The sequence below is a fragment of the Sus scrofa genome, chromosome 8 (assembly GCF_054392235.1).
Source record: "Sus scrofa isolate SSC_HxYL_T2T_F1_AM1 chromosome 8, Sscrofa_HxYL_maternal_Yorkshire_Landrace_v2.0, whole genome shotgun sequence".
NCBI classification, from domain to species: domain Eukaryota; kingdom Metazoa; phylum Chordata; class Mammalia; order Artiodactyla; family Suidae; genus Sus; species Sus scrofa.
In genome coordinates, this window is record NC_139390.1 from 44,761,922 (window position 1) to 44,774,358 (window position 12,437).

General features: G+C 45.2%; 1 protein-coding gene across 1 annotated transcript; it reads left to right on the forward strand.

Moving 5' to 3' along the window:
- The first annotated feature begins 3,338 nt into the window (after positions 1–3,338).
- On the forward strand, positions 3,339–9,404 carry LOC100621782 (tripartite motif-containing protein 60-like). Its single transcript, XM_003356930.4, has 2 exons — positions 3,339–3,427; positions 7,554–9,404. The coding sequence occupies exon 2, from the start codon at positions 7,943–7,945 to the stop codon at positions 9,323–9,325; it is 1,383 nt and encodes a 460-aa protein (XP_003356978.2). The 5' UTR covers positions 3,339–3,427; positions 7,554–7,942; the 3' UTR covers positions 9,326–9,404.
- The last annotated feature ends 3,033 nt before the right edge of the window (positions 9,405–12,437 follow it).

Genomic DNA, 12,437 nt, shown 5'->3' on the forward strand with positions numbered 1-12,437 from the left:
AGCCAAAGCAACACAGAATCCATACTCCATCTGCGACCTACACCACAGACTATGGCAACGCTGGATCCTTAACTCACTGGGCAAGGCCAGGGATCGAACCTGCATTCTCATGGATGCCAGTCAGATTTGTTAACCGCTGGGCCAAGATGGGAACTTCCAAGAGTAATATATATATATGTGTATGTGTGTGTGTGTGCGTATTTTTTTTTCTTATCTTTTTCTAGGGCCGCACCCATGGCATATGGAGGTTCCCAGCCTAGGGGTCCAATCAGAGATGTCGCTGCCAGCCTATGCCACAACCGCAGCAACACCAGATCCGAGCCTTGTCTGCAACCTACACCACAGCTCATGGTAATGCCAGGTCCTTAACCCACTGAGCAAGGCCAGGGATCGAACCCAAAACCTCATGGCTCCTAGTTGGAGTCCTTAACCACTGAGCCATGAGGGGAACTCCAAGAGTAATATATTTTTAAGTTGTGTTAACATGGACAGTCGTGGGCCTCCTCTAGCCTCCTTCCAGCCAGTCTTTGGACTCTGGAACAAGACTCTGGGTTTGAGTCAGGCTCTGCCAGTTATTAGCCGTAAGCTGGGGAGCATGGCATAACTCACCCCTCTGTGCCTCAATTTCCTCCTCTGTAAAGTGAGTGAGTGGTAGAACCCACTTCCTAGGGCAGTTGGGAGGGGAGAGCAGAAACAAGTGGTGAGAACAGAAAGTGACTCTTCTCATGGAGATGATTATCATTGCCCCAAGGCAGGTAAACATCAGTCCTTGTTGTGGATCTCAGATCTAAATAGTGTTGTCCCTGGGAAGGTCGAATCTGACATTGGCTCTGCCACCTGCCAGCTGTGCCCCTATCATGTTCCTGCCCTGTGTTCACCCAGCTGTACTTTGGCCAGGAATCTGGATGCCAGGTTACCTTATTGCTGACTATAATGGTTTCCAGCTCTGGTGAGAGCAAAGGCTCTCTCAAGATCAAGGGGTCATGAAAATACATACTCCTTGTCTCCCCCTCTGTTTTCAGTATAGTTCAGTGACTGGATCTGATGCTGGCATGAACTTTTGTAACAAACTTGTTTCATGGATGTGTCACATATATCACCAAGGTGCAAATTCATTGGTGTAGAGCTTCATGTATTACCACAGAGAGAGAACTGTGCTTATATCACTGATATGGCTAAAAATAAAAAGCATTGCCAACAGTATCCCCTTACAAGCCCTCAGTCTAGGGTCTGGACACATCTTTTTTTTTTTTTTTTGCTATTTCTTGGGCCACTCCTGCGGCATATGGAGGTTCCCAGGCTAGGGGTTGAATCGGAGCTGCAGCCACCAGCCTACGCCAGAGCCACAGCAATGCTGGATCGGAGCCGCGTCTGCAACCTACACCACAGCTCACGGCAACGCCAGATCGTTAACCCACTGAGCAAGGGCAGGGACCGAACCCGCAACCTCATGGTTCCTAGTCGGATTCGTTAACCACTGCGCCACGACGGGAACTCCTGGACACATCTTAATAGCAATGAAAGGAGAGGAGTTTTTTTAAGCAGATGGGTAATCATATCATATTTGTTAATGCATTCTAGAGAAGAGAATATTGACAGGGAGGGCAGGCAGCCCAATGAGGGAGCCAGTTAGGGAAAATAGAGCCAAAAATAAAAAATAAAATGAAAGAAAAAACACATGAAGGCAACAAAGAGAAAAATCTGGTGTTTAAAGTGAATCTTTTACAGCTGCGTCAACAACTGTTACAGGAATGTAAACATGAGATGCAAAAGGTTGATAAGCAAGTTTATAAACATTTAGCAAAAGAGATTAAAAAAGACCTTTAGAAATGTAAGAGTTCCCAGTTGTAGCTCAGTGGGTTAAGAACGCTACTAGACTAGTATCCATGAGGTTGCCAGTTTGATCCCTGGCCTTGCTCAGGAGTCAAGAATTTGGCATTGTGGCAAGCTGCAGGGTAGGTCACGGGTATGGCTTGATCTGGTGGCTGCAGCTCTGATTTGACCCCTAGCTTGGGAACTTCCATATGCCTCCAGTGTGACCATAAAAAGAAAAGGGAAAAAAAGGAAATATAAGAGTATGCTACACCTCCATGGATTGAATGACTCAAAACACAAAGTTGCAGTTCTCTCCAACTGGGATTACTGAATCAATGAAATATCAAATAAAACCCATACTACTAGGACAATAATCAAATATGATTTATGTATTTGTTTTGTTTAGCTGTGTTCATGGCATAAACTGGAGAGACGAATCATTACCAGAAACGTTATTTTAGAGAGGTGGATAACCCGTAGGTGCTTCAGAAAACACTGGTTTTATTTCAAATATTTGCTTAGTGTTGACAACACATTTTAAAACAATGAAGTACATGTGCTGACATAGGACAAAAGTAAGTGGAAAGTAGGTAGTCGGAGATGACCTATGTCCTCCTCATTGTAGAGTACACAGGGGAATGTTGTATATACGCAAAGCAGACGTCATATGTGTAGACTACTTGGGGAAGCTCATCCAAAAGCCATTAGGTGGGATTCCTCAAGAAAGGGAAACAGGAGAGGTGGCCACCATGTGACCTTTCTACCTGCGAGGGTTTTCTGTAACACATCCTGTCATTTTACCCATCAACACTGGGAAGAAAGATGGTTCTGGAGTGCAGGCATGTGTGCTTCTGCTGAAGAAAATGCTTCTGCTCTCCTGGGAGTGTATGCTGTCCTCACGGGGAGGAGGGAACCCCTTCACCCTGGGGTCCATCTCCCTGCACGGGCACCACAGCTGCCCCCTGTGGGGAGTGTGCTGGGGTCCCCATGTCCCAGGCTGCTAGTCAGAGTCCAGGGACAGGGAGCAGGTGAGAGTTTGATGGATGAACACAGGAATGACTGAGCTTTCAATCAAGGGTATGGCATGCAGGCATTCCTTACATGTTAATTCAAAGATCCAAAGGGACTACAACTTTGAGAACTGCAGGAAACCTTTGGAAATCTAGAATGCAGAGACCAGACAGATTCTGGAAATACCTCCTTTAAGGCATGGGTGGAATTCAAAAAAGCTCTCTAAGGAGAGGCCAAGACTGTTCAGCAAGTTCACTTGAGAAAAACATAATGAGGACTTTCCATAGTATTCCATGGAGCCAGAAGCTATATCACTGATGGAATTAGAGTGAGGGGATTGAGGTGGGAGTGTCTCCTGTACCTGACAGAAGATGCCATCAGGGAGGAAGAAGGGAGGTATCAGCAGCAGCCTGTCATCTCCCCGGGCTGACTGCATCTGCAGTCTGTCCAATGGGAAAAAGGAAAGGAAACACCCTACAGACTTATAAGGCCAAGGGACCAGATTCTGATCTCTACAGTGAAGAGATAATTGGGTTGTGTTGCCTACCTTGACCCAGGAAGAACTTCTGCTCTGAGAAGAAGGGAGAAGCCCAGAGTCAAGGTGGGGTAGTGGAGACATCCCCCCCCCCCCCCCCCCCCCCGCTACCTCAGGGTCTCAAGGACATTGAGCGCAGAGACAAGACCAAGAAGCATGGACAGGTGAGCGCAGACTTGGGGAAGGATCAAAAATCATGGTGGGGAGTTCCTGTTGGAAATGAATCCAACGAATCCGACTAGGAACCATGAGGTTGCAGGTTCGATCCCCTGGTCTCACTCAGTGGGTTAAAAATGGTGTTGCTGTGAGCTGTGGTATAGGTCGCAGGCATGGCTCAGATCCTTTGTGGCTGTGGCTGTGGTGTAGGCTGGCAGCTGTAGCTCTGATTAGACGCCTAGCCTGGGAACCTCCATATGCAGCCTAAAATCAAAAGGCAAAAAAAAAAAAAAAAAAAAAAAATTATGGGCGGGCTTGAGTTGGTGTGATCTGGTAGGTGTAAGAATGAGTGTTGAAGGAGTTCCCGTCGTGGTGCAGTGGTTAACGAATCCGACTAGGAACCATGGGATTGCAGGTTTGGTCCCTGCCCTTGCTCAGTGGGTTAACTATCTGGCGTTGCCGTGAGGTGTGGTGTAGTTTGCAGACGCGGCTCAGATCCCTCATTGCTGTGGCTCTGGCGTAGGCCAGTGGCTGCAGCTCCGATTGGACCCCCTAGCCTGGGAACCTCCATATGCCGTGGGAGCGGCCCAAAGAAATAGCAAAAAAAAAAAAAAAAAAAAGAATGAGTGTTGAAGATGCTCACTGGGTTCCTTTGGAACAGACTCTCTGGCCAGCAGAGTAGACAGTTCTGTGGATTAAGAGGAGGATGCAGTAGGGGAGTGAGGCTCCAGCTGTGGGTGTGGTTGTGACCTGACCTCTGCCTCTCACCTAGACCACACCCGAAGAGGTCTGAGCAAGTCCCAGGGGCCTCCTGCATGGGCACTTGCTGTGTGCCAGGCACCATGTTCACTGTTTCATTTTCTTCTCTCCATGTATAAACTCCCTAGTTAAGGTTTTATATTTATATTTGTGTGTTTGCTTTATGGAAGATAAATAAGGCTATGTAAGGACATATAGACATTTTTCTGCTTATGTTGTAATCAACGGTGTGGAATTGGTTTTGGTGATAATCACACAAGATTTTTTAAGAGTTCCAGGAACTTCAATGTGATTCTGTCCACTTTTCATGTAGTTTTCAGGATGGTGCTGAGAAGTCAGGGAATCTAGAATAAAGCCTCCCAAATAAGGATGAGAGATGTAAACACCCTGGAATTCTGGGTGACACCAATTCCTTATTGTTCAAAATCAAACTATTCCAGGAGGTCTGCTTGTATTTATATTTATGCCCACACACAAAAGCCAGGAAAGAGGACAGTGAGCCTTCTTCCATGTGTCCCCGAAAGGGTGTGGGGTCAAGGAACCAGCCCTGGAGGCCACGGGTGACCTGAGGTTCCGCCTGGATGCTGGCCCTCACAGCATCCAAGCAGATGGCCCCTCCGCCTGCCTCCATCTCCTCTCAGTCTCAATCTGGGAGATTTCTGGGGGTTAGAGGAGTAGGCTTGGGAATGTGGGGGGTTGAATGGGAGGAGATGCAGGTAGAGTAGGATCAGCTGTGAGGAAGAAGAGAGAAGAACCGCCAGGAACCGAGGTCTCTGAGAGGGAGGGTAACTCAAAGAAGCAGGGGAGAGAAGTTGGCTTGGCTGGTGTGGGCAAGTGAGTAAAAGACTGAAGCTAAATTTCTGAATTGCTTTAGGAGAAACAGCTATCGTTACAGAATGGGTCACTTAGCCAAGATTGGAGGGAGACTACCATAATAAATCTCCCCACGTACTAAGGCTTTCTGTACTCATGTAACTATAATTTATTTCCAACCTTCTTTACCAAGAGCCCACAAGCACCCCTGTACAATTAATTTGAAGTAATTCTCTAGGCATCTGAAGATTTCATTTTTTTTTTTTTTTTGTCTTTGTTGTTGTTGTTGTTGTTGTTGCTATTTCTTGGGCCGCTCCCGCGGCATGTGGAGGTTCCCAGGCTAGGGGTTGAATCGGAGCTGTAGCCACTGGCCTATGCCAGAGCCACAGCCAGAGCCACAGCAACGCGGGATCCGAGCCGCGTCTGCAACCTACACCACAGCTCACGGCAACGCCGGATCGTTAACCCACTGAGCAAGGGCAGGGATCGAACCCGCAACCTAACATTTCCTCATGTATCGCCTTAAAGTTCATTTTTTAAAATGAAGATGTCAAGAATACCATGCTTGCCACATAAAATAACTATCAGTTAAATTCTTCATCATCAGATAGCCTCCTTCCCTAGTGAAATTGTTACTGGGCCCTTTCTAGATTCTTGGACAGGAATCCTAGAGGAGTGAGAGAAGTGAATACCCTTCCATAAGTCTCTTGGGCAAGCAAAGCTTTCTGAAAAGTGATAGCTTGTGCACAGGGAGAAGGTGGGGAGAAAAGGGCCAACTCCCTAAGTGGAAGGGGCGCCTGAGTAGAAGGGGGGAGCTGCTTTAATAAGAGCAGAAAGGGAATTTTGTCTCATGATCACTGATAATTTCCAGAAATCCATCTTTGATCAGCAGTTTGAAACTGCATGGTGACCATCAGGACTAGGGCGTGCCTCTGGGTGGGGAAAGAGATGCAAGAGGATTATCTGCAAGAAAAGAGGAACAGAGGAAATTAAAACATATAGTTAAGCTTCTTGTCTTCTGGCAATTAGGTCTACACTTTAGTGTAACTGAGATAAAGTCAAGATTTTAAGCCTGTCTCTCAACCCCCCTACCTCCACTCAATCCACTCAGGTCCTTTGTTGGTAAAGTCTGCAAGGCCTGTTTTACCCAAGGCCATTACCTGGTTCTTTTCCAAAACTGTCTTCTCTCTCAGAGTGATAGTATGTTTTTCATGTGTTTGAACCTGAGGCCAACCTACATCAATTACTTCCAATGCTTGGGTCTGATGCAGTCTCTAGGTTTCCTAAGAGATAGATCCCCTGAAGGGCAGTGGACACTTTGGGATGGAGGGAGAGGGCAAATTGTGACTCAAAGAAAGAGCAGAGAAGTAGGCTTGGCCTTGGCTGGGCAGGAGCACACTGGGAACACCGGTCAGAATTGGGAAAAATATTTCCATGCAGAGTATGTTAAGCTCGTGAATAATAGAAAAATAGTGTAACAAATCCAATGTGTTAGTTTCCAAAGGCTGCAATAACAAAACACCATAAACTCAGTGACCTCAGCAAATCAAAATTTATGGTCACAGTTCTGGAGGTTGGAAGGTAAAGATCAATGGGCTCTCTCCTGAGCTTTCTCTACTTGGCTCCAAAGTGGCCTGCTCCTTGGGTTCAAAGTGACCTCATGTGGTCTTTCCTCTGTGAGTACCTGTCCCCAATGTTCTTCTTTTAAAGACACCCTGTAGTTCCATCATGGCTCAGCAGTAATGAACCCAACTAGTACCCATGAAGATGTGGGTTTGATCCCTGCCCTTGATGAATGGGTTAAGGATCCGGCGTTGCCATGAGCTGTGGTGTAGGCTGCAGATAGCGGCTTGGATCCTGCCTTGCTGTGGCTATGGTGTAGGCTGGCAGCTGCAGCTCTGACTGTACCCCTAGCCTGGGAATCTCCATATGCTGTGAGTGCATAAAAAGCAAAAAACAAAGACACCCATCAAGTTTGCATTGGGTCCTCTCCCCAACAGCCTCATTTTAACTTAATCAGAACTTTACAGAACTTATCACATAGAGTCCCATTCAGATGCACAGGGGGTTACAGCTTGAATACATGATATGTGGAGGGAAACGGTTCAGCCAACAACATCATGTGTATGCATCCAGGGAGTTGTGCCCCCACCCTTCCCTGCTCCCCATCACTGTAAAATGAATACTAGCATCATAGGATTTTATATGTACTTAGTGTACTCTGTATATTCCAAGAAGAGAATCACTTCTCAGTAATGAAATCACAGTATCTGATAAGGATTTTATCATAATATTAACCCTTAAAATCTTCATCACTATCCCAACTGACTACAATTATATTTTTGTTTAGAGATGTATATATTTAAATCCAGAAAAAATTTTAGTCAAATTATCAAATGTATATCCATAAATGCTTCTAATCTCTAATAAATATTCTCTCCTCCTTGTTATCATTTTCTTGCAGGAACCAGGTGAGCTGTGCCATAGAGCAGCCCATGTCTGGATTGTGCTGATCCTGTCCCCATGCTGTTGACACGCATCCCTTCCTGGAGCTCTGAGGACGAGGACTACCTAGCAGACTTCCATTTCAACCCATTGAGTAAAAGGGGACCAAAGTGACAAAGGAAGCAGAGAGTGACAGAGGCTCTAAGTCCTCCTGGCTGCTTGTGTGGAGTTGAAGGACAGGGATAGAAATAGACCTGAGGAAGCACAGCTCCCTGCAGATCCTGGCTGACCTCCTGGAAGCAGGGAAGAAATAGAAGCCTGAAGACCAGAAGCTTCTCCCTTGTCCGTGTCCCTGGAGAGCCAGGTCTCTCTGAAGGAGTGTCCTCACAAAGAAACCCTCCTTGGACAATGGCCCAGGCAGCCTCCCTGGCACAGCTCCAAGCAGAAACCAGCTGCCCCATCTGCCTGGATTACCTGCGAGACCCCGTGACCACTGACTGTGGGCACAACTTCTGTCACTCGTGCATCCTCCAGCGCTGGGAGGACCTGCAGGGCGACTTCCCCTGTCCTGTGTGCCTCCAGCACTGCCCTGACAGGAGCCTCAGGAGGAACACCCAGCTCTGTCACATGGTTGATGTTGTGAAGCAGCTTCCCAACACGGAAGGTGAGGGGAAGCAGCAGGAAGAGAAACCACTATGTGAGAAGCACCATCAGGTTCTCAGCCTGTTTTGTGAGGAGGACCTGGAGCTGCTGTGTCCCCAGTGCCAGGTCTCCTGTGACCACCAGGATCACCACCTGGTGCCCATGGAACAGGCTGCAGCCTGTCATAGGAAGAGGCTCAAAGGCTCCATTGAGCCCCTGAAAAAGCAGTTAGAAGAGGCTGATATGGCATTAGACATGCAAGTCTCAAAATCATATGAGTTGCTGTGGAGGGTGGAGCATAAAAAGAGAAATTTACACAGAGATGTTGAACACATTAAGGATTTCTTTGAAAAAGAGCACAATGAAATTCATGTTAGGTTACTAAATGAAGAGAGTGATGTTAAAGATAAAATAATTGGGAGTGAACACCAAATATCAGAGCAGGAATCCACATTAAAAAGTCTGCTTAGTGAAATAACTGGTAGGTGTGTGCAGCCTGACCTGGATTTACTGACAGGCATTGAAAGGATCCACAGCACATATGAAAACCTGGAGAGCCCAGCAGGCTTCTCCTATGAATTAAAGAAGGAGATTTTCCCTCTGCCCCCACAATATTTTGGCCTGCACAAGATTAGTACATTTCAGGAATATCTGACCCTTGATGCTGAAACTGCTCACTGCAGTCTCATCATTTCACAAGATGGGAAAACAGCAACATTTCAAGGCTTGGAACCCAACTCTGTTCATAAATCCAAGGCCTTTACTTCTCACCCAGCTGTCTTGGGTTCTGAGGGATTTAATGCTGGCAGGCATTTTTGGCAGGTTGAAGGAAGAGGCCTGGTTGAATGGTCCTTAGGTGTGTGTAAAGAATCTTTCCCCAGAAATGTTCCTATACCACCAACCCCAGACAATGGCTGCTGGCGAATTCAACTCAGGGCAACTACACCTGGCACGGGGGATTCAGGAAACTCCTGTCGGATTGGCGTTTTTCTAGACTATGAGTTGGGAGAAGTTTCTTTTTATGATTTGTATAAAAGATCTCCTTTATATTTATACAGTGCCATTTTTACAGGAAAACTTATGCCCTACTTCTCTGTTGGATCTTCTTCCACATCACTTACATTGAATCTAGTTGAAGATGAGGTCTGAGCCCCATGGGAAGGCGGTCTGTGTGTTCTGCTTTCTTCCTGTGTTTGGGAAAGTCCTTGTAATAAAGAATCTGAGTCCATCTTTGATGTCTGGTGATTTCTTTTAATCCTCACCCTCTGTCTTCACCTTTTCCCTACATCTGGGCAAACTCTCAGGACAGCCTGGTGCTCCTTCTCTGGGCTTAGGAAGGGGGGTTCTAAGCCAGGAAGACTCCTCCTGCAGAGGCAATCTCCCCAGCCACCAAATACCCAAAGTGACTTTGCTCCTCTCAAGTCATTTTTGGACCATTGGCTGCCTGACTCCACACACTGCCTCAAAGAGTTAAGATAAATCTTACCATACCCTCTTGGTGTGTTGGTGGCTTTAGCAGACTTGACACCAGAAACAAATTTTGTGTAGCTTGGGTATTGCCTCAGTGGGTTGACCATAACAGTCCTTAGAATATTGCATGATTCCAGGAAGTTTTTTTTTCCCATGCTAGGTGTGCCTACACAACTCATGCAATGCCAGATCCCTGTCCCACTGAGTGAGGCCAGGGATTGAACCCTCATCCTCATGGATACTAGTTGGATCCGTTTCCACTGTGCCATAATGGGAACTCCCCCAGGAAGCATTTTTTATTTCTCAACTATGATAAGGCAGGAACTTTGAGTTTTTGTTTTCTAAAATTATAATCCTGACTTTGTGATTCCCTATTTCTCCTGAGAAAGTGAGAAAGATGTAGGGTGTAGGAACACTTAACATTTTTTTTTCTTTTTTCCTTTTTTATATTGGCCACCCAGTGTCAAATGGAGTTCATGGGGATAAGCTCCAATTCACAGATTTGATCTATGCAGCACCTGGGGCAATACTGGGTCCTTTAACACACTGTACTAGGCTGGGAATAAAACACAAGTCCTGGCACTGCAGAGATACTGCTGATCCTTTTGTGCCACAGTGGGAAGTCCAATTTTTTTTTTTTTCTTTTTGGGGCTGCACCCATGGCATATGGAAATTCCCAGGCTGGGGTCAAATGGGAGTTACAGCTGCTGGCCTATGCTAGAGCCACAGCAACGCAAGATCAAAGCTGCATCTGCGACCTACACCATAGCTCATGGCGAAGCCAGATCCTTAAGCCACTGAGCGAGGCCAGGGATTGAACCCGCAATCTCATGGGTCCTAGTTGAATTCATTTCTACTGAACCACGTCAGGAACTACCCCCAATTTTCTTTTTTTTAATTCCACATAAAAATACATGATGCCATAGCAATGCCAGATCCAAGCTGCATCTGTGACCTATACCACTGCAACCTACATCAGCTCATGGCAACGCCTGATACTTAACCCACTGATTAAGGCCAGGGATCAACCTGTGTCCTCATGGATACCAGTCAGATTCATTTCTGTTAAGCTATTCCAGGGTCTTTTGTATTTCTATACAAATTTAAAAATTTTTGTTCTAGTTCTGTGAAAAAGACCATTGGTAATTTAATAGGGATTGCACTGAATCTGTAGATTGCCCTGGGTAGTATAGCCATTTTGAAAATATTTATTCTTTCAGTGTCACCTTCAGTTTCCTTCATCAGGGTCTTACAGTTTTCAGATTATAAGTCTTTGCCTCTTTACTTAGGTTTATTCTTAGGTATTTTATTCTCTTTGATGAGATAGCAGATCTTTCTTTTTTCTGATCTTTTGTCGCTATTGTAAAGGAATGTAAAAGATTTCTGTATTTTACTTTTGTATTCTGTAATATTACTGAGTTCATTGATGTGCTTTCAGAGTTTTCTGGTAGCATTTTTAGTATTTTCTGTCTATAGTATCATGTCATCTGCAAGCAGTGAGAGTTTTATATCTTTTCCAATTTTGATTCTTTTTATTTTTCTTTCTTCTCTGATTGCCATGGCTAGGACTTCCAAAACTACATTGAATAAAAGTATTGATAGTCCACCTGCTTGTCTGTCTTTCTTTCTTTCTTTCCTTTTTTTTTTTTTTTTATCTTTTTGCCTTTTGTAGGGCCGCTCCTGTGGCATATGGAGGTTCCCAGGCTAGGGGTCTAATCAGAGCTGTAGCCACTGGCCTACGCCAGAGCCACAGCAAAGCAGGATCCAAGCCGCGTCTGCGACCTACACCACAGTTCACGGCAACGCTGGATCCTTAACCCACTGAGCAAGGGCAGGGATTGAACCTGCAACCTCATGATTCCTAGTCAGATTCGTTAACCACTGTGCCAGAGCAGGAACTCCGCTTGTCTTTTTTCTGGTCTTAGTGGAAAGGCTTTCAGCTTTTCACCATTGTAAATGATGTTAGCTGTCAGTTTGTCATTATGGCCTTTATTACATTGAGATAATTTCCCTCTATGTCCACTTTCTGGAGTGTTTTTATCAGGAATGGGTGTTGAATTTTGTCAAAAGTTTTTCTGCTTCTGTTGAAATAATCATATGTTTTTTATTCTTCAATTTGTTAATATGGTATATCACACTGATTGATTTGATTGATCAATCCCACTTGATCTTGGTGTACAATCATTTTAATGTACTGTAGTGGTCTGTAGTTTTCTTATTTGTGGTGTGTCTTTTTCTGGTTTTATTTTCAGGATCATGGTGGCTTTATAGAATGTGCTTGGGATTGTTCCTTCCTCTGCATTTTTTTTTTTTTTTTTAGCTTTTGAGGGCCACACCTGTGGCATATGGAATTTTCCATGCTAAAGGTCGAATTGGACCTGTAGCTGCTGACTTATAACACAGCCACAGCAAGCCAGGATCCGAGCCTTGTCTGTGACCTATGACACAGCTCATGGCAAAGCCAGATCCCTGACCCACTGAGTGAGGTCAGGGATCGAACATGCATCCTCATGGATGCTAGAAGGATTCATTTCTCTTGTGCCACAATGGGATCTCCCTGCAAAATCTTTAGAAGAGTTTCAGAAGGATAGGTGTTAACTCTTCTCTATATGCTTGATAGAATTCATCTGTAAAGCCATCCGGTCCTGGCCTTTTCTTTTTTGAAAAATTTTAAATTGCAGTTTCAGTATAATCATAGGACTTGTGATTGGTCTATTCATATTTTCTATTTCATCCTGGTTCAGTGTTGGAAGATTGTACCTTTGTAAAAATTTGTCCACTTCCGGAGTTC